General features: G+C 47.4%; 1 protein-coding gene across 3 annotated transcripts in view; it reads right to left on the reverse strand.

Annotated features, from left to right (window-relative positions):
* Positions 1-8,220, reverse strand: part of SRGAP3 (SLIT-ROBO Rho GTPase activating protein 3) — a 123,721-nt gene extending 115,501 nt beyond the window's left edge. For all 3 annotated transcript variants that reach the window (XM_069866037.1, XM_069866036.1, XM_069866038.1), the window contains exon 1: positions 8,092-8,220. In XM_069866037.1, the coding sequence (XP_069722138.1) occupies positions 8,092-8,158 (67 nt within the window). In that variant the 5' untranslated portion in view covers positions 8,159-8,220. The remainder of the gene's footprint in view (positions 1-8,091) is intronic.
* Positions 8,221-24,480: the final 16,260 nt, after the last annotated feature.

Genomic DNA, 24,480 nt, shown 5'->3' on the forward strand with positions numbered 1-24,480 from the left:
TAGGGAACTCAGGCCAGCACAGACAGACAGACACAACACTCCACAGCCACATCCAAACACATGAATATCAGCCAAGAGGCACTGCTGTCGCTTCCCTCTGATGAGGCTGTGTCCCAGCTAAATCTGGGAACGCACCTTCTAGAAGAGGCTAGGATGGAAGCACCACATTCCATAAGGGAATTGTAACACCACACCTTTTTATGTATCTGTGTTTTTAAAACAAAGGGGAAGATTTAAAAGAAAAAGGATGATTTAACACAAAGGGGATGATTTAAAACCTCTCCCTCCCTGCCACGGATGGAATCCTAACAGCTGCCTCCTCACTGATGAGTAATGACAATGCTGGGATAAATAACGAGGCCATATATTCCCCAGCCTGGCATGTGAGGGCTGCTGCGCTGTTGATGGTGCCATTTTTCACGTGAACTCTAACGCCACCGTGTTGACCACTCATGGCCATTAAAAGATCCCACAGCACTGTGACAGCAAGAACCACTTCAGCCCTATGACACCAACTCAGTCTCAGCCCAGGGACTCATACTACAACTACGTAAACTCCCTTGGTAATTTTATTTCAATACTCCACTTCCTCTCCTAAAAGTGTGTGTTGCAATATACTGTTCAGCAGCTGCCTCATCCCAAATTACTACAGCTGTCCCTTTTCTCACCTCTGGAAGGCATTAAAATAAGTCATCTCAGGCCAGTTTTTCTGAGAAAAGTTTACAAATCAGGCTCCTGGAAACATGAACAGCATAATGTGCATCCAACAACTGCAGGCACAAAGCAGGAGCACTGAGTGAGGACTGGAAGCCCTAAGGAGGTCATCAGTGACAGGTATAAACCATTATTACCAGTCACTGTGTGGGATCATGCTGTTTACTCGTTTCTATGTCCTCCCTTGCTGCTATGATACATACCAATAAAATACACAGAGGTGGGGCACACACAATAGTTATTAGTAAGAAATACTCATCTTTTTAAAGAGGAAGGTTTGTTGGCAGCCCAGAAAAAGCCTCCTGGGATTAAGTCAACATTCAGGATTAAAGAGCCACCCAGGTTGTAAGAAAGGGAAGATTACTTCATGCCAGTCTTGCTGGAGTGCAGCAGGAGAGACAACTGCACACACCACTGTGCCCCTCTCCTAACGAGGCCAGGCATTACCTGCACGAGCCACTTCGTCACCGGCCACCTGTCAGGAGTATAAATGCCTCTGAAGTTGGTAAATGCATTTCAGGAGATGATTGCTATTGCTGCTGTGGGTGGTAGCTTGACAAACAGCTACTGAAACAAATCCAAATTCAGTCAAGATAAAATTTAAGAGCTCGACAGGGAGGGGCTCCCCCAACTTTCAATGGGGCAGCAGAAGGGAAGAGTAAATCCTGTTCCTGACAGGTGCCGAAACTGTGCAGACAGAACTTAAAATATTATACTTTACAGAGGCTTATAAATATCTGCTAAGCACCTGAAGTACATTTGGTGCTGTGCTCTCACAGCCCTTAAAACTCTTCACCTGGAACCAGGACTAGCTACAGGCTATGAACGAAGTTGTAAGAGGTTTTTACTCTTATCGGGAAGACTGGTAGATTGATAAATAACGTCCGCTGCACCCAGGTACCTGCCAGCTATCAGAAAAGAAAATAGCTAGACTTAGAAGGATCAAAACACCCCTCTTTTCTATTGAAATGCAGCCGTTGGCTCTAGGGAGAGGTGTCAGACCTCAGCTCCTGCACACCCCCAGGACAACCTTAGGGCTGGAATCATCATCCAGCACTGCTGACCACAGCTGCTGCAAGACGGCCCAGAGGTAACAGAGCCTAGAGGCCCAGGCCATCCCTGCTGGAGATCACACACAAAAAAGCCAGAGGAGCTGCCAAGGATGCACGGACCCACACAGGACAGGGTGCTTCAGCCACACACACACCACACGCTCACTCCTGCTGGTCCCCACGTGAGGCCCCAAGGCAAGGGCAGGAGTCCAGGGACACAAGTAAGCCTCCAAAGCAGAGCTCAGAGGAGACCTCTTCACCACTGTACACTTCAACACGGCTGCTAAAGGCAACTTCTGTCCCGTTGTGAGGGTCAGGCCACAGAAATGGGCTTTAACCCAGAGCTTTGGCTTTCCCCTCCCTTGCCACACGGCACCTCCCACACCCACAGTCCACCTGCGTAAATGCACCACAAAGTGCTGGGAAACAAAGCCCAGCCCAGCAGGAAAAGCCAGGGAAACGGATTCAGAAGCAAGCCCTGCAAAAGGCTCACAGCTTATCCGTTGGCTGCTCTCTTTGCCAGCTTCTCCATCTTTAGAAAGAGGCTTATCCTGCCAGAGGCACCTCCATTCTGCCATGTCTGATTGAACAGCTTCAGCTGGGGCCAAAGATCTGTGTTTTGTGAGAAAAAAACACTTTAGTGATGTCACTTGTCTTTTTTTTTTTTTTTAAATATCACCCCACATTCTGCTAAGCCGCACACAGGCTTTCAGGTCCCCATCCGGCTCCCCATCTCAATGGGGCCATGCATTTAGAAATTCTTTTGGTTTAGCAATGTCTTTTTAGGAAGATCCATCCCACAAGCAACTGTACGGAGCTGCTGATGGTCGGTTGTGTGCAGGAGCCGGCTGGTTCAGTCCAACCATCCTGGTCTCTTCTGCCAAAGCGCTCAAGACTTCTTCTTAGCAGGAAAACGTCTCTCACAGATTCAATTTATTTCCATTAGAGACTGCCAATTAATCTTTCTTATGAATCACATACATAGTTCTCTTCTCTGCACACAGCCCTCCCAGTTCCTGTGCACAGGGGTCTGATGTAAAACCCATCTGCCAGGAACACACTACCAGATCCCACTGAGGAAACACAGAGGGTAAGTGGAAGATAACAAATAAATCTTATACGGCAATTAACTGAATAAGGAGCATCGCTGAGCAGTTATTATGAAGTCTCGCAGCAGAAATTAGATTGGATCCACCTGGAACTGCTATCTGTTGCTGGCAACTCCACCAAAGCCAACGGAGCTACGCCAAGGCATGCCTGCTGGCTTTCAGGTCACACTTCCCCACATTCTGCTAAGGAGGACAATTAAGCCAATGGAAATCTTTTTATCTGTTTCTGTGAATAATATTTGACAGTCTCCTACCAGCCCAAAGAGATGGAGCTTGCTTCTCTTTTACACAAAACCATTTTATTAAATGGGTTGTCAAGTTTCAGGCCTCAGCGCCTCCTCCAGTTGGGAAAGAAGCATCCCTCTTGAGCATGACATAATCCTAAAAAATAATTGTAGTATGGGAATTTTCTTAAAAATTCCTGAGCAGAGTGAAAAGAGAGCAATAGGTAGGAAATGAGAACAAACTCAAAAGAAGGGATGCAGCTACTGCAATAGAAAAAGTAAAACAAAGCTAACAAGTACTGATAAACTAACCTAAGCTGTAGTTCTCCTGTGAAAGTGGGAAAACACATTGGTTTTATTTGGCCACAGGTTTGCAAGGCTTGTTAATGATTTTATATGCTAAATCCATCAAAACTATAGTCCTGTTATGAATTTACACAGCAAGTAAGAGCCATAGAAGTGCAAGAAATCATCACTTTACCACTATGCAGCCAGATGCACCATCTAAAGACTACCATCTTTAGGATCACCAGGGGTGCTTTCTGCCTGCCAGCCATGTGACAGGAGAAGATGCTATTGACTCACAGCGGCCCTCCTGCCAACAATAACCAAACTGATCACACAATGACCTGAATTTTGCCAGGGTTAAAGAAAAGCTTCAGGAAACAGTATGAAATTAAATAGCCAATCAACAGGATGCCCAATTGTCTCCAAGATTTACCAGGCTGTACCACAGACAGTTGCATCTACATAATGAAAACTGGTTAGTTTTGCTGCATTAAAGCAACAAATCATGCATTCAAAAGCAATGAGGAAACAACAGTCATTTATCTTTCTGGCCAAAGAGACCAATTAAAACTGTACGTCTGAAAACACTTTAAATTGTGCATCTAAGGATCTACTGTGTTCTGTATTCTGTAAGTAGTTTTAATGTGGCAGCTGTAGATATGTGGCCATATCCTTATTGGCATTTATTTTTAATGCAACCATTCCTGCCTGCAAATCTAAGACAGACAAATAAAAAAAAATCCTGCCTCCTAAAAGGTACCCTTACCGGTTTTTATCTGGTACTGTGAAGCAAGCATCTGCTGCCAATCCTGGGGCCAGCTCTCTCCTCTCCTGACAGCTGAAGAAGGATGCAGATCAGCAGCAGAAGGAAAAGATGAATCCACGGCACGATAACTGACAGCACAGGCCACCCCACGGGAAGGTGCCTGTCAGCAGTACGTGTGTTCAGGGGAGGTCACAGCGAGAGGTCCTCATGCACAGGCAGATGGCAAACACTGCAGAGAGCTGCAAGGACAGCCAGTCTGCAGCAGCCACGGGCAGCAACAATTAGACATTTCCACTCCTAAAACCCAAAGCCACAGACACCCCGCACTACTACCAACGCTATGTAACGCTGCCCCAGCTATCAGCACCCCCAGCCCTTTCTGCAACATCCATCCAGCAAGTGTGTGCGGCAGACAGCACTCACACAGACCTGTGCACACACCCCGCACACACCCTCTATCTTTACAAAGCATTCTCAGGATGACTCCTTCCCACTACGTGAAAAGCAGACACAATTCTCCAGGGAGGGAAAGAAGATACAGAGTCATTATGGCTGATAAATCACTCCTGTGCACAAAGATTATTCACCAGTTAAATTCTACTTACGCCAATCATGCTCCCCGCACAAAGCGCAGACTCATCGATTTTTTTTTTTTTTACCGAGGCCACAGCATCCCCGCGCACAGGAGGTCAGAGCAGGGCTTAGCTCCCACACTGCAGTTACTGACAGGCTGTCCCCAAACTATTTGGGGCCTTTGCTCAGGCTGCTAAGAAGTAGAGCAAGTGCTCTTCTCTAAGAGCCTGAGCAAGAGAGCTTTCAACAGAACATTCCTAAAAAGCAGTCTAAGCAATACATTATTCCAGTTGCCTGTGGGCTCCTCTAGTAACACTTGAGCAACTTATGGGGTTTTATGGTCTTCAGGTACTGCTAGATGCTTACTGCCCTGTGGGAGCCCCAGGCACTAGTTGACACCTTACACGTTCCAGGCTGTGCTGGCAGATTGCACTGGCCAGCACCCTGACCATTTCCAATCCCCTCTGACATCTGCCTTTGAAATGCACTTCAAATGCACTTCTGTGGTGAATTGCTTTGCTCTCCACCCATGCCAATGTATTCCCTGGAGGTCACACACAGGGTTTTCCACCTCTCTCCCTACTATTTTCTTGGCCACACTGTGCTGCGTTCAGATTTCAGCCCCATCCTCCATAACCAGACATCACTTCTTCAAATTCTCATCTTTTACCGTCTTCATATGTCAGCTCTTCCGTGCCAACATTTTGTTTCCATTAGTCTCCCCCACGGCTGCTCCCCCTTTCTTTCTCCCTCACTATTTCTCTTCCATTTTAGTCTTTCTCTGGAGATGTGGGTGGTGTTCTTCACCAGGGTAGTGGGGGTTTAGATAAGAATAGAATAACAACTAAATCCCTGAAGGAAACCAGCAAGTACCTGAGATAATGAGGTGGCCTACATGAAATTCCATTTGGTTGAATCAAAAAGAGGTCAGGTCTTGCAGAAGGGGAGCAGAAGTGGAGGTGGGCATTTACGGTCACTGCCACAACCTCAGAACGTTTAGATGATGACAAGCCCTCCCTGACACTGGGTTTTGCTGACATTGACAAGGAACAGATCTGTTGCGTTTGCACACGCAGTACAGGACTAATCAGAGAAAAAGCCCCATTCCCTCCACGAAGCATCCTCAGCACCCTGTCCTCCTTGGGTCCCTATGAATGACAAACCAGTGACGTTTCACTAAGCCTTTCTGCCCAGTTACATTTTCTTTCCCTGTTTAATGATGAAACACAGGCTACAACAGACTTCCACGTCAATCCCTCTGGAGCTTGATGTTTATCTTCCTCCAACATGTTTAGCAACACGGGAAGCTCAGACTCACCCCAGTCCGTGCTGAGAGGTGACGGTGAGGGTGACAGCTACCAGGATGGAGCCGCGAGCACCGGAGCCCCTTCACCTCACCAAAGTCACCCCAAGACCGCCTTGGCCCTGTGACAGATTTGATGTATCTCGGAGATGGAGCTGCCACCAACTTGAAGGCAGAGGGCAAGCAGCAGGCGTTGGGGTCTGACTCTCCCCACCTCAGCCCAGCCTCAGGCATAGTTAAACCCCGACCACATCCAAACTAACCTTTATTCAGATGAAAATACAGACCAAGTATCCTAAATCAGAAAATGGACGTTTCTGGAGGTATAATTAGGCACAGAATAGCATCAAGGAAATTATTAACACCTCATCAGCAAACTCCAACTGTGTTACAGCTGCCCAGAAAAGCAGCCCAAAACGTGATCGCTGTGGTGCAATAAAACACCCTTACACATAACCCCAGCATTAACGGTCTGACATATGGAAACCATGAGGCTACAGAAGTCGGGCCAAGAATGATCACGGCAAATGAGTATTCCAGTTACAAACAACAATAAGAAAAATACTGGAGATGTCTGCAGCAAAGCTTTTGGAACACATCAGACTCGGTCCCGCCTTCAGCTACCCCTCTGCAGCCCCAAGCATCCAAGGAGCAGGAAGCACCTGGCACAGGATACCTTCAAGAACATCACAGAAATGTGGGACAGTTTCTATGAATAATTGCAAATCCTCTCTCGTAAAACAGAACAATACCACAGGCTAAAAGAATATTTCATCTGCTTAACTGCAGGGTGCAATAACATCAATTTGCCCAAATTACACACAAGCAGAAAGGTAATTGGCACTGAGCAGAGCATGTTGTGACTGTTACATCACTCTTCAAAGGCAACTACAAAAGACTGAAATGCAAGAAAGTAAACAATGGCAGGAAATCAACAGACAGCCCCCTCCCCAAAATCCTTCCATCTGGCATTGCACTGCAGCATTTCAGCAGCTGCTCTGTCCAAGCTCTGTATGTGCAGATAAGATACCACTCAGCTGAGCTCAAGATCCAACATGCTAAGCGACCTCTAGAGAAAACAGGAAAGCCGTTCAGCTTGCACGTTCACAGGTTAATTTGCAGACAGGCTATTTTATATTCTTAATTAACTCTGTCTTAACCAGAGACTTAACCATAACAAAATGGTAAATGCATACCTGTACAAAGAAAAAAAAAAGGGAGAGCAGAGCCAATTTTATATAATAGCAGAGGCACTCGATGGGAGCAACTTAATGAAAAGGCATCAAGTAAGCAGTTAGTTATCCTCAAGCTGAAAGTGCGAAAAGGGAATTGCCATCAACTAAGAGCACTGGGAATTTTTGCAGCAATGTGTAATTTACAAACTGAAGATATCAAAAAATGTCACTTAATAGTTTACTGACGATACTAAAACCTCTATTTTTGTAATAGATGGCTACACAGACTATTTTTCTCAGCCCAACCGCGCACACTCTGACAGACCCAGCCCTGCGTTAGATTGCAGGCATCTGTGATACTTCAGAGGGCAGCAACTTTTCCATAATCTGTCTAACTGTAATAAAATTAATCTGGAGCCTGATACTTGAGGCTCGGTGCTCTCCACAGACACACAACCTTTAATGACAGCCTTCTCTAATGTTTAGAAACGAGGCGGTTTGCTTCAAAGGTCTCCATCCCGCAGCACTGGGACTTGCATAATAATGATGATGCCCCTTGCAATCGCTGGGCCTGATGCACGGCGAAGTTCCTTACATAAGACCTGCAAGATCAATTCCTCCTCCTCCCCAGGGAGGCCTCGGCCACGGCTCTTCCCAAAAAAAACACTGGAAGGAGGCAGTTTCCCTCCGGGTCTACGATTCCACGGCCGGAGCTCGGCTCGGGGAATCACAGGACGGCTCGGCTCGAAGGGACCTTTGCGGCTCGCCCCGTTCCGACCCCCCCGCAGGACCCTCCCCCCGGCTGCGGGAGCCTCGCACCTTCCCGCCGCCCCGCCCCGCGCACAAAGGCGGCCCCGCAGCCGAGCCCCGCCGCGCAGCTCCCGCACCTTTCACTTGCGCCTCGTAGTCGGCGATGATCTCTTTGTCCTTCTTGAACTTGCCCTGCGATGACATCTTGCGGGGAGGGCGCGGGGCTCCGGGCGCCCGCACCGCACCGCGCCGCCTCGCTCACTCGCTCGCTCGCTCGCTCACTCAGCCGCCCGCCCCGCCGCCGCCCCGGCTGCCCTCATTGGCGGCGCCGGGGACACCGCGCAGCGCCCGGAGCTCGGCGGGAGCCGCGGGGCTCGGCAGCGGAGCCGAGCGCAGCCACAGCCGGGCGGAGCCCGCGCGCCGCTCCCGCGCTCAGGTTGCGCGCGGGGCGGGGTCCCCGGGCCGGGTGGGGTCTTAGGGGTGGGCGTGGTCTCGGTAAGGGGGCGTGGTCTGTGTGAAGGGGGCGTGGCCTTAGCGAGGGGCGGGTCCGCAAGGGGGAGGGCGGGGTCTTAGAGATGGGGCTGTTGCGGTCAGGATGGGGGCGGGGCCTATGATACGGGGCGCGGGCTATGGTAAGGGGCGGGGCCTATGATAAGGGCGCGGGCTATGAAGGGGCGTGGCACCGCGGCCGCGCCCGGGTTGCGCGCGGGGCGTGGTCTTTACATAGAGGGGGCGCGGTCTATAAGGGGGCGCGGGATCGTTGCCGCGCTCAGGTTGCGCGGGGGGCGGAGCCTCGCTGGGGGCGGGGCCTGCACGGGGTTGGGGCCGGGGGCGCCGGGGAAGGGAGGGAGGGAGGGAGAGCGGTGCCCTCGGCGGGTGTCGGGCTACCCCGTGTCCCAGCCATCACGTTCCCGATCCTCTCCCGTCACCTTGTTCTCCAGATTCCCAGGAGCTGCACCTTCACCTCAAATCCTGTGTTCAGTTCTGGGCCCCTCACCACAAGAAGGATGTTGAGGCTCTGGAGCGAGTCCAGAGAAGAGCAACAAAGCTGGTGAGGGGGCTGGAGAACAGGCCTTATGAGGAGCAGCTGGGAGAGCTGGGGGTGTTTAGCCTGGAGAAGAGGAGGCTGAGGGGAGACCTCATTGCTCTCTACAACTGCCTGAAAGGAGGTTGTAGAGAGGAGGGAGCTGGGCTCTTCTCCCAAGTGACAGGGGACAGGACAAGAGGGAATGGCCTCAAGCTCCGCCAGGGGAGGTTCAGACTGGACATCGGGAAGAATTTTTTCACAGAAAGGGTCATTGGGCACTAGCAGAGGCTGCCCAGGGAGGTGGTTGATTCACCTTCCCTGGAGGTGTTTTAAGGACAGGTGGATGAGGTGCTGAGGGGCATGGTTTAGTGGTTGATAGGGATGGTTGGACCCAATGATCCAGTGGGTCTTTTCCAACCTAGTGATTCTGTGATTCACGGCTATGCAGGCTGGAGACCTACACCATCTTCAAAGTGATAAACTCCCCATATTAGAGAAGTCTGTGAATCCAGAAGCTGCTCCTCAGAGGGAGAAGTGTAAGATATTGTAAGGCTGACAACGAAACAGAGTTGGCAGCTGAGATACACAGGTACCTCGGATGGTCCCGAGATGAATGGAATAGCCTCGAGTTGCGCCAAGGGAGGTTCTGATTGGGCATCAGGAACAATATCTTCACCAGAAGGGTTCTCAGGCACTGAAGAGGATGACCAGAGGGGTGGTTGGGTCTCCATCCCTGGAGGGATTTAAAAGATATGAAGTGCTCGGAGATATGATTTAGTAGTGGACAGGTACGATTGGACTTGATGATAACAAAGGTCTTTTCCAATCTAGTGGTTCTATGATTCCGCGTGCCCCTCGGGGAGAAGAGCTTTCTGGGGCTGTGCCTCCAGGACCACTGTGTGTCCCACACCCATGGTATCCATGTCCTTAACCACCCCACACATCACCTCTGCAAAAGCACATCTGATCAGTACCTAGAAGCTAAAAATTCAGCCGCCGTGGATTTACTAACATAAAAGCAATAATGAACATGAGCACAACAGCACCAAGACACATGGCACACATTTAACTCAAAGGCTATTCAGCTCAAGCTGGAATATCTTCTGAATGGTGATGCCTTTTAAAACTGCATTGGAAAAGTTCCAGCTCCCAAAACACAGTAAAACCTGTTGTTCAAAGCAACAAACCAAAGTTTGCTTTTGCTTTTCCAACCCCAGGAGCAGGCCCAGCCATAAAAGGCCATTTTGAGGACAGAAACTCCTGCTTTGAGTAATCCTTACAGCACATCACCTCCTGGTGCATCTGCAGGCTGGCTTGTGGAGGTAGTGATTTGTTCTCCTTTCTGTTAATCCATCATTACATTAATCTGGGTCCCATTTCCTTGCTCAATCACTGAAATACATGTATTTTATGAAAATAATGTTTGGAAAACGTGGTGTGCAACACTGGGCTCTGCAAATAACCTTCTGTTGGAACCAGGCTCCCCAAGCACCGCTGCACCGCTTTTGCTTCTCTTAAATCCTTCCTTGGAAACCTTTCTAGCACTGCATTTTCCCTCCTGAGGTTTGTTAGTGTGGGGATCTGTGATGCTAAACCAACTGAAAACCGAAGTGAGATCCAACCAAACTGCTGAATGAAGGTACAGATTTTCAAGTGAAGACACAGTGCAGCTTGCAGGGGTTCCCCGGGCAGCCCTGTCCCTCGCTGCCCTCAGCCAGGTGAGCAGAGACAGTGACATGGAGCCCACGGGAGCCGGGCAGCAATGCTGTTTTAGGGAAGCACCGGCTTAGGGGTCACAGCACCGATGAGAACAACGTCCCCTCCCTTCGGGCTGGGGGCCAAAAGCTCCCTTTTCTGACTGCTAAACTAGGAGCGTAAAATTTGGAAAATCTCCTGCTGTGGAAGCACCATTTCTGCAGAAACAGAGCCTTGCACACGACTGCAACATGCACATTTCCTGCAGAGCCACTCGCACGATCACTGTGTGATATACGGGGGATCAGGGAGCGGGTAGAAGTGAGAGAAAACTCCTTTGCCAACTAAGGGTCTGATCCTAATCAGTTTTCCAATTTCATTTGCAAGTTGTTTTGAGAGAGGGGCTGGACTTGAATAGATTTGTAATTTTTGTTGTTGTTGTTAACAATTAGGGAAAAAAAAATCTTCATTCTAGCAGAAGCAGCAATACTATTTAAGGCTCTTTTCCAGGGGTTTTCTGGTTGAGTAAGAAAGAGTATTTGTACTCCAGTGTAATGAAAAAACCCCACACACTTTTGTCAGCAATGAGTTTTCAAAGCAGCACATACTATTTCTTGTGCTGGCGATGCGTGTGGATGCAGCCACTTGGAAAGCCAGACCCACTGTATGGTTTCTCTGTCCAGCCTCAGCTACACTCTGATGACTGCTCTGCACAATGAATCCTTTTGTTGGTGTGTTGTGTAGAGTGAATTCAGGGCAATTTGATGATTTCACAGCTATTCCACCAGCCTACAAAAAATAAACTAAGCCTATTAAACAAATAGTTTACCTAGCCCTAGCAGGCAACACAGAAGAGCATTCTGCATTCCCAGCAGCCATAAAAAGACCCAGAGAGGAGGCAGACAAAGAAAGCGCTGCTGGGGGAAGCAGCAGGCATTGCAGAGCACCGAGGCTCAGGGCTGCAGGGCTGAGCATCTATTGCTCCCTGACTCCCACAAGGACTGAGAAGCTCAGAGCCTTTCACAGAGGGAGGACAGACAACAAGCTGCTTTAGACACTCATTGGGCATGAGGAGAGGTAGAGCGTAGGTACCACAGGGTAGAAAGGGGCACTGAAATGGTGGTTATAAGTGTGGATTAACTTATTTGGCAGGGACAGAAGCAGCCCAAGATCTAGTGCTGGTCTCTAGGACAGCTGTACTGCCTGGATGAAGCAGGGCGATGCACTGCTCCAACAGCCCAGGGTTTGGAGGAGCAAACTGCTATGGGAGATGAGCAAGCAGGGATAACAGAGAACAAGGTGTGAAGTGACAGGGACACAAGCAAATGATTCTTCACTGAAAATTCTTCACTGAAAGGGTCATTAGGCAATGGAACGGTCTACCCAGGGAGGTGGTTGACTCGCCTTCCCTGGAGGTGTTTAAGGTGTGGGTGGATGAGGTACTGAGGGGCATGGTTTAGAGATTGGTGGGAACGGTTGGACTCGATGATCCGGTGGGTCTTTTCCAACCTGGTGATTCTATGATTCTATGATTCAGTGGAGCTGCTCTGTGGGATTTGCTTTGTGACAGCGTGCACAGAGCAATTAGGGCCCCTGAATCAGTGGCTGCAGAAGCAGAGGGTCAAGCTGGGAGAATCAGGGCACAGGACAGCTCTGGCAAAGCAGAGGTACAGTGTGCAAACCCCTGATTTGATGGAACCGGGGTGACGGGAGGAAGCCAAGTAGTGAGAGAGAGTAAGAATTTAGGAAATTATAGGGGAGGGTTGGGTGCAGCCAGCACAAACGAGTCAGGAGGAAACATGTGGAGAAAGCAAGAGGCTGTGAGTAATCCTGGGGGTGCGCTTAAAGGGTGCAGAAGTGAGCAAGGTGCTGGACCTGCTGCCCTGGTCTGGCAGCGGGATTAAGCAAACATCAGCAAAGGAATGTTGACACCTCAGTTAAGGATAAGGGAGTCTAGAAGAAAAAAGGGAGTCTAGAAGAAAAAGGGAGTCTAGAAGAAAAAACAGCAGTTGCTGAACTGAGGTAAAGAAAAGGGACGAGAGGAGGGGAAGCTATTAGCTTGGAATGGGGAAGCCAGGAAGCTGTACACACTCTGAGTCCAAAGATGTGTCCATCTACCAGCGATAAATCCTCAGCAGTGCAGGGAGCATGCTGGCCCTGCTGCTTTCTCTGATTTTGTTTGCATCACCCATCAATACCCTGAACATTTTGTGTCAAAATATCTTTAAAACACAATTCAGCTTGGTTTATGCAGTTTCATAGCACTCAGAACAGTGGGATAGGACAGATGAGCCAGCCAGCAGTAGAGCACATGATCGTTTAGTAGAGTGGACAATGCAGAAGGCAGACAAGAAGGAGTCAAAATGCTGTGTGCAGGGAGGTGGCTGGGACACAAACTTCTCTCCAAAATTTTGCTTAGGTTGAGTGAGGAATTTTTGGTGGTGGCTAATGTAACAGCTGATATGGCGAAATGGAAAAGAGATCAGAGATCTGCTAAGCTCCTGGCAGCTGTGAGAAAAGGAATGCGAAAAATAACACAGATTTGTACAAAATAGGAACATGGCAAGATTTTTCATTTAGAGGCATTCTTTCCTTAAGAGAGGAGCAGGTTGAGCAGGGCTAAGAGATGATTCCAGGTTTTGTTTGCAGGCATGAAAACAAGAAAATAGCAGTCCATTGTAATTGAAGAAAGGAGAAAAATGGGCGTGTCTCAGGCATAATTTACTGGCCATAATAAATCACCTAACAAACAAAAGGTTCAGGAGATAAACCTCAGTTCACTACAGAGACTCCACACAATCCTCTCCACTGATGTGCTGCTCCTCTATACCATTCACACTAAATGTTTATCTGCTGCTCCAAAAGCATGAGTTTGGTAGTAAATCTTGTTCTACATAAAAACACAGTTTTTGGCAGAATTACTCTAGTGGGAAAGAAGAATAATAACAAGCATTTTGCAAGCCAAGCGACAGTCCCACAGCTGTCGAGCTTGGTGGGATCCGACAGCGATGCTACTGGAAACCTCTCACTCCCCAGCCCATGCCCCACAGGCATCAGGGCAAGGGGCTGCCTCTGGTGCTCTCCACAGACAAGCAGAAACCTGGCTTTCTGTGAAGAACAAACACTGCGTTCCCTGCTGGGGGAATCTGGGAAGGGGCTGGGATGCTGTATGTAAGTCCCAACCCAAGCCTGGGGTTAGTCTTATGGGAAAAAGACCACTCAGGGCTGTATTTGAAGTGAGACTGGAGAGAGAGTGTCAAGGAAAACTGAGAGGTATCAAAGAATGATCATCCAGGAATATTAGGCTTCTGGAGAGGGTGCCTTTGGGACATGAAAAGAGCTGTCATATACAACTATAGTATATCATTTCCAAAAGTGAGTAAAGCTAACTTACCTAACAGTTACATGGGATAATGATGTGTTCCTTTGCAGCAAAGACCAGGAAGGTTGGGACCTTACAATTTGGAGGTCACAAAAAGAAAACAAACAGAAAAAGAGAAGATAATAGATAAATCCCAGTGGCAGTTACTTCTCTTTGTAACATTCACAGGTATTAGGAGAGTAAGTAACAAAATTTTCTAATAGCAAGCTGTATCATAGGACAGTTTTTGATTTTCTTGCCAGATTGGTTCAAACGTGTGGCTGCCTCTGATGTCAAAGGTGAATATCTGAGGATGTCAAGTATCTTGCATCCACAACAGTGACAAAAGAAAAAAAACCCAAACGATAGTGAAATTATATAATCGTGTCAGGATTTTCCGCTATTCGCATATCACTAAGCATAAAGAAGCAGCAGTGTCTTAAGAAAAATAATCCAAGCACAAATTAATGATCTTTAATAAATATCAAATTCTAAGATCATTTGTGGAATTTCTACTTAAAACAGCTTTTTAAAAGGAAGGATTACATTATAATTCACTTTGTGACACTTTCATCATAGAATTTTTAAATGCAGACTAGGATGGGATGGGATTTAATCATAATAAATACTTCAGGCTTGAAGGTATAGAGAAACCAACAGTAACTATGGCAACGTGGTCACTCCAGTAAGGCTAATGCAGATTATTTCCAGGGCAGTAGTCCTGTGTGTGCTCAGGAAGCAGAGGTAATGTTTGCTTAAAGCAATTCCTAATTAAGGAAAATTCTTTAGGCAGAAGCTGTCTTGCACTCTTTGTTTCCAACATCAGACTGTAAGTGTTTCATGATTTACTTAACATATATGCAGCTGCCTTAGATGAGTAGGCAAATACTGTTTCCAGAGAGATGCTCCTGTACTATTGCCATAAGCCAGGCAGACCCTCTGGTCATATCAACTCTGTATCAACTCTCACGTTAGTGAGGCTTTGAAAGGTAGGCTGGGTGGGATGCCAAACCTCAACTGATGTGGACATTGAGCTGTTTGTTAAAATCCTTCACAACTCCATGCAAGCATTAGCTGCAGCACTGCCACCAGTTACCCAACCCAGAGTAAGGCAGCTCACGCTAAGTGACTCCAAATCTTCTTCGGCCTTTTTGCCTTCAAAAGGCAGAATTCATCATACCATACCTTGGTTTGATGGACATGGAGAAGGGGGACAACCTTTACCTTTGATGTGTTGCAGGACCCATTGCAGCCTATCCAGGAAGTTGCCGTAGACCCCTACTTGGTGATAGCAGCTATTTCACTTTAGGCTCAGGAGCTGCCAGGAGACGTAGGCTGTTCCTTGGGCTCGTGTGACTGCAGCAAACCGCTGAGAGCAGCTGGATTCAGAGGGATTGCTCACACAGGAGACTGCTCAGCTTCAGTGGGATCATCTGTGGAATAAAATCTACAAAATATGAACAAGGGAGCCAGAATTGCTGGAGAAAGACTTCCATATAGGCGTTTTCCAGTGTAAGAACAAGTAAGCTGGAGACTTATAATGTGGAAGCTGTTTGCACTGCACTGCATCATCTTTGGGTTTTGCACCTTACATTCTCTTTCCTGTCAGCAAGGTGTTGTTATCCTGTCACATTAATAAGTAAGAGAAGTAGTTCTGCCTCTGTGCCCTTTTTTATCTGTGTGTAGTGAAGTGCCATTGTAACTTGGCACTGACATAGCTATATCAATGTACTCTGCCTTTGCACCCAAAATAACTGCATCCAAAGATGAATCTTGATTTCCATATGCCTTAGGATTCCCATGTGGAAACTCTGGGAGGCTACAAGGCATAAGATATTCTTGAGCCATTTGAGATACTCAGATGAAAAATGTGTTGCATTTCTCCAGGATGGTACTGGTATGGTTCCTTCACCAGATGTAGAGCTGAAAGAACAAACTAGCAAGCCGATCTAGGAAAAAGCAGCCCGTTCTGCCTGTGTTTCATATTGCAAATGCAGCAGGATCTTGACAGCCTGTCTACTACACTCAGGACCTGCATCACTGACTAAAGCTCTGACTCTTAGGCACAACCTGTGGATTCCTTCTCTTCCCCTTTCTCACCAGGAGACTGGAAACAGCCCTTCCCAGCAGCCTCACAGGAAGCAGCAAAATAGCCAAAACCTGTAGTGGCTTCATTACAATCCTTGAGAGGCAGAGCACACTTTAAACAGCATCGGAGAGAACAGTCTTTGTGGGGTGATGAAAAAAGAAAAGCTGCAATTGTAAGGGGTATAAAAAGGAAACAGAAGGCATTGTGGTAACATCCATCTATGGCCTTTATTATACTATGCGTGTTTTCCAATGCATATGGATAAGGATAAGGTGAGCTGACGCAGACTCCCTCCTTTATTAGTCCTGGGAATGATGCTCACTACGAGCCACAGTGATAGAGCTGGTGGCAGTATCAGGGCCCCATCTGTGGTGATAGCACACAGAGTTGTGTTAACACAACTGTGTTGAGAATCTTTTGAAAAAGTGATCTGCTGTAGACAGTACCAAACAAGACTTGGTGCAGCAAATCTACTATAAACAGCCCCACCACCTATTCTCCAAATTATTTAGTTTATCTTTACTCATGTCCACAGGTAACAATCTTATTTTTACTGAGTACTCTTAGCAAAGAGAACTTCTTTGTCTTCCAAAGAGTTAAGGAGGACGTAATCTGGGAGAAAACATGCTCCTTTTCAGGTAAAGCATCCAGATAAAGTTTACTTTTTTGGAGGGGGGGCTTCAAACAGCTCAGTCATAAGTAGAGGGATGTCTTCAAAAAAACTGAGTATAGTATCTTTGAAGACACTAATATTCAGAGAAGAAAAAGAGCACTCTAAAAAGATGTGCCCATCTGGATACCTGTCTTTTTCATTGTTACCACTTTTAAGCCTTTGTAGTAAGGGTAGAAATTAGCATTACACTGGTCAATAATTCAAGTTGCTGTAAGAAATGGGAATATTTACCTGTGACTAAAAGTGCAAGGTATTATAATAAACAACTTAGCAACAGCAATTCTTCCCAGTAGCTATAATTCTCCTGTAAAAGGCATTTGAGTCACATTCAACTCAGTATCTGGTGTAACTACACAAGGCCAAAGTTGCATGGCATGTTGCTTAAGCAGTTGTGAAAGGTCTCTTGCTGACAGTTTCCTGCTAAAGATCTGTAACCTCTTATTTCCTCGGGGAGATTACCAAGACCATGAGGTCAAAGCTGCACTTTCTTTTCTCTGCTGCGATCTGCAGATTCTGCTGATGCCTGTGCAGCCACTGCTTCAGGGAAAGGGCACCCACTTCAATGGCACTGAGCACAGGGAGTGAGGTGGTATTGAAAGGTGGCTTGAAAACACGCTTCTTCAGCACAGGAGCTTCCAAACCAACCCACATCCTTCCTCTCAGAGAGGAATATTTACAGCTGTCCCTTGCAAAAGGTGGGAGAGTCTGTTGTCCCAGGCTTTTCAGGAAGGGTATCACCTGCACAACGCTGTCATTTGCATCTAAAATATCCGAGGTGTGCATTTGAAGCCCAAGTCACTGTTTAAGTCCTATCCATAGGGCAGCTTAGAGTCCTTTGCCCTATACTACTTAAGCACATAAAAAAGGGCACAACAGCTTTCAAGGAAGAGCAGCAGGAACCTTGTTTCTCACCCATTCCTTTGCTCAATTTCCTTAGATTTAATCATGTACTAAAACCACAGTGGCCCAGACTTCTGCTTGTGCTGGCCCCTCCTGTACACACCGTGCTGAATCTGAAGCTGCTGGAGCTATACTGTTATTTTTCTCCCACTATTTAAGAGTAAAGCTAAATATGTAATATTTCATATGTGACAATCAACCCCCTTTCCCTGTATGTTGGGTTTTTTTCTCTCTATCTCAAATTTTCCCTGTTCTGTCCCTCCCTACAGGCAAGGATTCCCCCACCCTGCACTCCCAGGAGAAGCAGCTCCACCTCGCAGTGCAGTGCAGTCCCAGTCCTGCACCACCACCGTTTCCTCACCTGCCTACAGGACAAAGGCAGCTTCCACTGCACAAGGCACTGCTGTGCCACCAGCCAGCCTGGCTTCCCAGGGGCTTAAAGGCTTTGGTATAAACCTATTTATAATAAATTGTTGCAGTTGAATTTGTAGTTTGGATGTGATTTGATCTGTCCTTTGCTTGTATGGGATGGTGCTGTTCTCCCCCAGTTGTCTGCTCCCAGGAGTCCATTACAGTTTTAACAGCAGTCTACATTTTGTGTCATGCAAGACAAGCTTCATTGGCCTTTCTTCCCCTTTGCACCCATTTTCTGTAGGGATGAGAACACTTAACCCTGTCTGGAGCAGTGCCTGTTACACGTGGCACGCAGAGACAACAGTTGAACACAGAGCAACAGAACATTTGCTCCAAAGGTTCAGCCATGACTGTTTGTATGCAGAAGTTCTGAACCTCCAACAGCTGAGGGTTGGGGCTCTGAAGATGACAGTCCCACCACAGACTATGTTGCCAAATTGTGTTCCACCATCATGTGGGGATTTTGCCTATGCAGTCGTGAACCCAGAGACACACGTTCAAGGACAATGGGATAAGGGAAAACGAACCAAAATGTAGTATTCCTTTAAAAACAGTTTTAACATTCATAAATTCAGATGACCTTTGTTGCAGTAATTTGGATTATACATTTCTGATCTATGCCATTGGCATAAATTGAACTTTGCCAAAATCAAACATGCCAAGAACTGTTTGTTTCTTTTTAAAGAACATTAAGGCTGTATGGATTTTGATACAGAATAGGAGTTGTGACTTAAAATACATGATGTCCACATGCAAAAGAAATAAAGCCAAGAAATCTATTGTTTATAACCACCTACTGAATTTAAATAAGTTAATTTGATTTAATTGGTTTCTAAGGGGAAGGAGGAAAAAGCAACATAGGAATTCTTGTCAGAGGAAGGCATGATTTCTATCTGAAATCTAACACAATTAGTGAAGTAGGATTCAGTTACTGAAGGCAAAAAAAGAAGGCAAATCAAGAGTCAATTGAGTTGCTGCAAAATTTAATATCTCACTGTCATCTTTGTTCTTAGTAGAGAGTTGCTGTAGCAACAGACCAAAAAAAGAACTTGTACTAGAGGAGGAGCTTGCTGCTCTTTTAGCAACGTCTTTTTATCATCCCTGAATTACTGTTTATGAAGAATCAATCACATCCAGCAGTATCAATGACTACAGATACAAGGCCAGATCCTGCAGATATTAAGCCTATCACACAAAGAACTGTGTTTTCAGCTCCTCTCTGCAGGTTATATGATGGCAATTTTCTTTTATAGGATTGAGCCCATTTTTATCACATGAAAGATGCAGTTATTCCTTGATCCGTTTACATCACCAGTGGCTCTGCACCTTGCAGATTAGGCTTGTTTGTGACTACGCATCCTATAAATAAGAAACAGCTTTTCCTACCACTTTCTTTCCAGATAATGCAGGTGGCACAGTAGTTCATAAGGACAGGGCACAGGGCAGGAGACTACAGCAGCTTCTGGGCTAATGACCACAGCAATTTCAGGGCTTGTTCTATATCAGTAGATCTTCCAGAGCTGTGTGTATCAGGTCCAGCTGAAGCCAAAGAAACACTCCGCCGTGTCAGTGGCTGTAATGCACTGATTTGCTTTCTGACATTTGGGTCATTGCTATTTATTGTTTGCAATTAACTTAGTCACACCTGATCTCCTGTTCTCCATGATGATCCCCAAACATCCCTGCAAGAAAACAGAGTCACTGCACATCACAGCACATCTACCTTACGTGGTGCTTGATTGTATTTGCCACTAATGCACAGAAGTAAGGGTTGAGAAACCTCTTTCCTTCACAGCTCATGCCTTGCTGGGGCCAAGCATTTCCAACAGCAGTGTCCATCATTTGGCAGCAGTGCAGGGCATGAGGTGGGAGGAGCATGCAGGAGGGCATGGGGCTCACTGGACCAGAAAGCGAGCCTGATCTGGGATACCAAGGTCTTGGGCATACCCCTGTTTCCTTATCTGTAACTGGAGTTAGCATTCTGGCTTTCTTCTGGGTGTGTCCTCTCATCTCTGTTGTACGCGAGCTAGCTATCGCTGCTGTCCTGCCTGTACTAACGAGCATCAACCACTTGCTGCAGAGGGTCAGCCTAATTTTTTTTTTCATTTCTGTTTTTAAATTTCACCCTGTTGCTCCTCACTCCAGCGTATTTATCAGTCCCAAACAGTGCTGTGGAGCACTCTGGTATCAGGAAAGCAGGAACACCCTTCACAGCACGTGGCTAGGGTGTCAGGGTACCCAGCACGGTGGCTCACAGGAGCAGACCGTGAGCCTGCCACCCCTGCTAAAGCAAGACCAAGCTGCCTTCATCCTCTCTCCCCAGAGGTAAAGCACCCGCCTGCCTGTGAAGTTGTTGGAGTGATGGCTGGAGCCCTGCTTGCACCCTGGTTTGCATTTCTTGATGAAATTACTCAGCTCTGGTGTACTTGAGGCAGATTATCTACAAGTACCTGCAGCTGGACGCAGGTGCCGGGGAGGAGGGGATACTGCACCATGCGGGGACACCCAAGCCCCTCGCCTCTTTGTTCGGTTGGCAGCAGCCTCTGCCCGCGCTCGCATCGCTGGGGGCTTCCAGCAGGAGAGGGGAGAGGAGAAAAGGAAAAGCCTGGGAAACTGAGACTGCACTGTGCTGCTCACACAAAGCGCTATTGTTCGGGGGGCTCAGAGATGCATTTTAGTAGGCCAGCCTGTCCTCTGCAGAGCGCGGCCCGGAGCGGCACACAAGCCAAAGGGAAGCTGCATGCGGGGCCTTCTGTCTAAAGTGACAGCGATTGATGAAGGGAAAGGGGCCAAATGGAAAACACGCCTTTCAGGGAGAATTTAGCCCTCTCATTAGAGCTGAATACAGCTGGCCAAAGGGGCCTTCTCGTGGAGAAGCCCTGGGCTCCATCCACATTCACAGCTTCATTGTGAATTCCAGCACGACAGTGTCATTTCCTGAAACAGAGAGTGGAAAGTTTTGGGTTGTTTTTAAGCACCCCTCCTCAGGAACACATGCCTGAGGAGCGAGCCCTTCCTCTCCTCCGCACAGCTCTCCAAACCTGCACAGGGAGGGGAGGAAAAGCAGTCAGCGCTTCTTTTTCTTTTGCAAAAGAATTGTCACAGAAGATATTGATCATCTGTTTAATCATTACTACAATAATCTCTTAAAACAGAGGAAACTTTGTTATGGTTTCGGTGCTTTGAGCATTGAGAAAGGTAAAAACATGAGAAAAAGAAGTGCAGCAAAGAGAAGAAAGAGATCAAAATGAGAAACGCCTGTGTTACTGACCATGTAACCACCATAACGGGTAGGCACAACTAATCACACAAAGTTCATGGAACATTCTCAACTCTCAGCCCTACCTGAATTGCCTGAACATCATCTCCCAGGTCTGCTCCTGCCTCTACAGCATCTTCTCCACTGCTCACAGGGGCCAAACACTGTCCCCTTCAAACCACTCTCTAAACCAGCAGTGAGGCTGCCAAAGCAATGCAAAGCCACTGCACAGAAATTAATCCTAACCAGGAGGAGGCAGGCAGTGGTTCCTGTCACAGAGGCTTCAAGATTGACACAGGTGCTTAGCAAACAGTAGGGCTGGGGGGTTGCTGCAGCCCCCATGGGGACCAGTGAGCTGGGCTGAGCCAGGCCCGTTGAACATCCCTCATCCCCCATCCTGCATCCTGCATTCCACATCCTGCATCCCCTCTAGCAACCTCTGCCTGCTCCCCAGCCGGGGTGGGCCAAACCCCTTGCACCCTCCCACAAGGGGCTCTTCTAGTTGCTTCCCAAGGGACCACTGGCTTCTCCTCCTGTCTTCAATCAGGGAAACATCTTTACTGAGTGCCACCACTGAAAAGACTCTGCCATTTGCATGCCAAGGCAACAGAATGCAAGTGTTCGTCCTTCCAGCATTTACTCATTTAATTTCTCTGTGCACACCCCTGCTCCATGCTGCTGTATGTGTTCGTGCAAGTGGAGTTTCTACAGAAAACTCAATGTTAGCAGAACCCAGGAGCAATACTAAATTGAGAAACCTTCAGGTGTCTCAGAGACTTGGAAACAAGTTGTGCCAAATGGCAAAGGACACAACTGCTCTGCTGTGACAAACAACAATTCGCAGTGTAGCACTAAGCTACCAGCATGCAAAGAGCAGCTTGGTGGGGGCGAGCACACCAAGCTGGAAGCAGGTGAAATGCACCCGAGGAGGGGCTGTTCAAAAGCCTTCCCATCGCTCACCAGTTGTGCTAATGGGGTACAACTCCAGCCTTCCTTCTGCATCCCTAGAAGTCTGGATGAGTACCAGGCAGGTTTTACAGCCTGTGTCTATGTCTCTGCTGCCATCAGACAATAGTGTCCAGGTAGCCTGTTGGTGCCTCTCTGCAGCACAGATGCACTCAAGCTTAGTGATCAGAAGAATATCTTTTCATAGCTTGGAGTAACACATGTGGCTCCTTGCAGGCAAGGCTCCCTTCTTCACTGCCTCACACTTTGTTTAGTCAGTGCCAATGGGTGAGGTAGGTGCACTGGTGCCTTTCACACTGACACACACAGCAATGCCACGGAGGTCCAAGAAACCTGCCCATGCACCACAGCATCTCCAAGAGATGGAAAGGTTTGATTATAAATTCTGAGGTCTCCCTCACATAGTAACAGCCCAATTGGAGGAATGAGGGGGTTTTAGGAGCTCAGGCTAGACACAGATAAATGGTTTCATTGCATTATTCATGACTGTTTCGCCCCATTGGATTGTCTGCCACTGGGCACATACAAGAAAACACTAACACTTCCAATTACAAGTTGATTCCCAAGTTCTTGTCTTCAGTATTAGTTTAACAGACAGGGATTTTCTGATTTCCTCCACCAACTCAGTTGAATGCAAAGTAGCTTAGGATAATCACAGCTACATGAGCTGAAGGGCTAGCGTGAAAAGGAAAACAGCCTGCGCATTCAAGGGCTGCTCTCCAGGGTTTTGTTGCAAAGGCAGACAGAAAACTGTTCAGTCTGCACTGCTGCAACACATTGTTTCTAGCAGGTTTTGTTTCCTCAGCTCTTCCCTTCTGCTAAGGCCCAAATTACACCCAGACTTGGTTTGTAAGGTAAAGCCAACTGTTGGTACAAGGCACATAACAGTGCATCTGCTTTTCTATTTTCACACTGTAAAATAACGGAGAACACTGGTAGTTATTATTGTTATACAGTGAGGTCCCAGAATTAATCCCATTGTGATGGATTGGCTTAACATGGATAAGAGGAAGAGGGAAAGGAGGAGAGGAGAGGGGAGGGGACTGAAGGAAAAGGATTAGAGCGGCAATGCAAGAAAGAAGAAGAAGAGATGCAAAGGTAAAGCTGAAAGTAACAGGCTGCCTGCTCCAAACCTGTCAGCACAGGCCCCATTCACAAGGTGAACGCAGAACAGCTCAAATCCATGCCAGCATGCAGCCGCAGCACAGGCAGGCTCATACCAGGCAGCTGCACCAGCAAGCACGCACTCATGCAACAGGAGTGAACTGGGGGCGTACCAGAGCCTTCACTTTGCATTTCATGATGAACTCCCACACAGGACCCATTTAACACATTTTGCAAATCCTTCCACTTGGCTGCAACTCCATCCCTGCAGCAAAAGCAGACCAACATTAACACATCAGCACCTTCACATCCTGAAGGTGCAACCAGGAGCTGTGACAGAAGCCCAGCCTGGCAAATCTGCAAGGGAGGAATGTGAAACTGAGAAGACTTGGAATGTTCTCTGAGCACAACAGTAAGATATAAACTTCTTAGTACTCTTCCATTCACAATAAACAGCCTTCACAGGTAAGAGCTACTGAGAGCTTCTGCCCAACAAGGAAATGCATCTGTGGAAGCAATTGCATCCATGCCAAGCCTGGGCCATAACCCAATGCCCATGGGATGGATAGTGCAGTCCTCAGTGATGTTCCCTCTGCCCTGCTCTCCTCAGAGTTGCCCGAACATGGGTTTTCTTCCTGTTGCTGCTCTGACCAGATGATGCAGTTGCTTTCAAAAACAAACTGCAAAGAGGGTGAAACCCTTCCCTCAGCTCTAGTGAAGGAAACATGATTACCACCAAAGGCTGGACAATATTAATTATCATAGAATCATAGAATCATAGAATAACCAGGTTGGAAGAGACCCAGCAGATCATCGAGTCCAACCATTCCTATCAAACACTAAACCATGCCCCTCAGCACCTCGTCCACCGTGCCTTAAACACCTCCAGGGAAGGTGACTCAACCACCTCCCTGGGCAGCCTGTTCCAGTGCTCAATGACCCTTTCTGTGAAGAATTTTTTCCTAATGTCCAGCCTAAATCTCCCCTGGCGGAGCTTGAGGCCATAATTATATTGCTTGATCAAGAGCAGCTGTTAAC

Source organism: Phaenicophaeus curvirostris, chromosome 11 (assembly GCF_032191515.1).
Source record: "Phaenicophaeus curvirostris isolate KB17595 chromosome 11, BPBGC_Pcur_1.0, whole genome shotgun sequence".
NCBI classification, from domain to species: Eukaryota; Metazoa; Chordata; class Aves; order Cuculiformes; family Cuculidae; genus Phaenicophaeus; species Phaenicophaeus curvirostris.